At 55.5% G+C, this 1433-nt stretch overlaps 1 protein-coding gene across 1 annotated transcript; it reads left to right on the forward strand.

The window, feature by feature from the left end:
• Positions 1–422: 422 nt before the first annotated feature.
• On the forward strand, positions 423–1361 carry DQ04_15111000 (Tbingi protein; the record flags this gene model as incomplete). The annotated part of the gene is made up of 1 exon (XM_009317261.1): positions 423–1361. The coding sequence occupies one exon, from the start codon at positions 423–425 to the stop codon at positions 1359–1361; it is 939 nt and encodes a 312-aa protein (XP_009315536.1).
• Positions 1362–1433: the final 72 nt, after the last annotated feature.

The following is a 1433-nucleotide window of genomic DNA, read 5'->3' on the forward strand; positions in this document are numbered from 1 at the left end:
TTTAAGCACAAGATTGGCTGAAGTCCTGCTATTACGGCGCGTTTTTTTTTCGGATGACCTCGCCCCGATTGGCCGACACAGCAACCGAGAGACCACAGCCACCACCTGAAAGCAGGGACTAAACACGGTGCCATTCTGAATGGGCTAATGCTTCATTGAAGTCAGCGCGACCAAAACGAAGTGTACTTTCTTCAGGGCCAATAATTGCCGGCATTCCAAAATGCAGCTGCACAGAAGATGCTTTACATGAGGCCAACTGGCGGCCACTAAGTGCGGCAGTGTTCACATGTAGCCTCAAACATATGCTTCTGTGAGAAACGCGAGGGGGAACAACGCGTGACAGCGCTGAAGTGGTATACTCGGCCGCCCACCCCGCACAGCGACCGCACGTCACCACCATGGCACAATACCCAGAACTTCATATGGAAGCTAGGATCCCGCTCCTGGCGCCCGTTACGCTGCGGTGGGCATATCGAGCCCTGTTTCACTCTTTGTTCGAAGGCTTCGCCGCGGAGGACCCGGACGGGTTCAAGCTTCAAAGACGCACCAGGTGGATAGCCCAACGCTTCCGCCGGAAAGGGCCCACCGCACCCGAACGCCTCCACTATAAACTATGGGCGGACAGCTTTCTCGAACTAGGGTTGCAATCTGGCGCAGCAGCCATGATTTACCTCAACGGAGAGCTCATTGCCCAAGCAAAGTCAGGTGCGAGACCAATAGTGTGCAGCTTCCGGGCTGAATCAATCGCATTGCAATTTGGCCTGCAGAACTTGCTGGACATCATTCCCCGTCATAACACTCGACCGTGCAGAGTCTCCGCCTTCACGGAATCCCTGCCATTTCGCATGGCACTCCAAACAGGTCCATCGACAGTAACAGATCCCGTATTTCGAATCCTATGGAACCTGTTATTGGACCTCCAACGCCGCAAGGCACGCATACGGCTACAATTTATATTTGGCCACTGTGGCGTTGCGAAGAATGAGGCATTTGATAAGGAAGCCAAGGCGGCCTCTGACCTACCACAGCGCGGGGGCACGCAGATACCGCAGGAAGCAGCGCTGGCGAAACACCACGTACGCAGCCAGCTGCCCAAACCATCCACCCACCGCTCCAGCATCACCGGCCATTGCAACCCGACACGCAATGATCCCAGCTTTGCCCACGAAGGGGGGGAAGCCCTGGCTCCTTTTCGCACTGGTGCATCCCACCGCTACGGCTGGCTGCTGCGAGTATTACAGCCCACCACGCCAAATACATGCAGGTGGTGCAACCCCATAGAACCCCCTCCCCCACTTAAAAAAGCCCCGCATAGAAACGCCAGCATTAAACCCATAGGCAGTGCTTTTGCGTTTCCGTGATCCGGCCAACTGCCCGGTATGTCAAAAACACCACAGCTGTCGGTAAAGCGTTGCGGCGCATATGGTGAACAA

Source organism: Trypanosoma grayi (assembly GCF_000691245.1).
Source record: "Trypanosoma grayi strain ANR4 Tgr_1511_V1, whole genome shotgun sequence".
Classification (NCBI taxonomy): domain Eukaryota; phylum Euglenozoa; class Kinetoplastea; order Trypanosomatida; family Trypanosomatidae; genus Trypanosoma; species Trypanosoma grayi.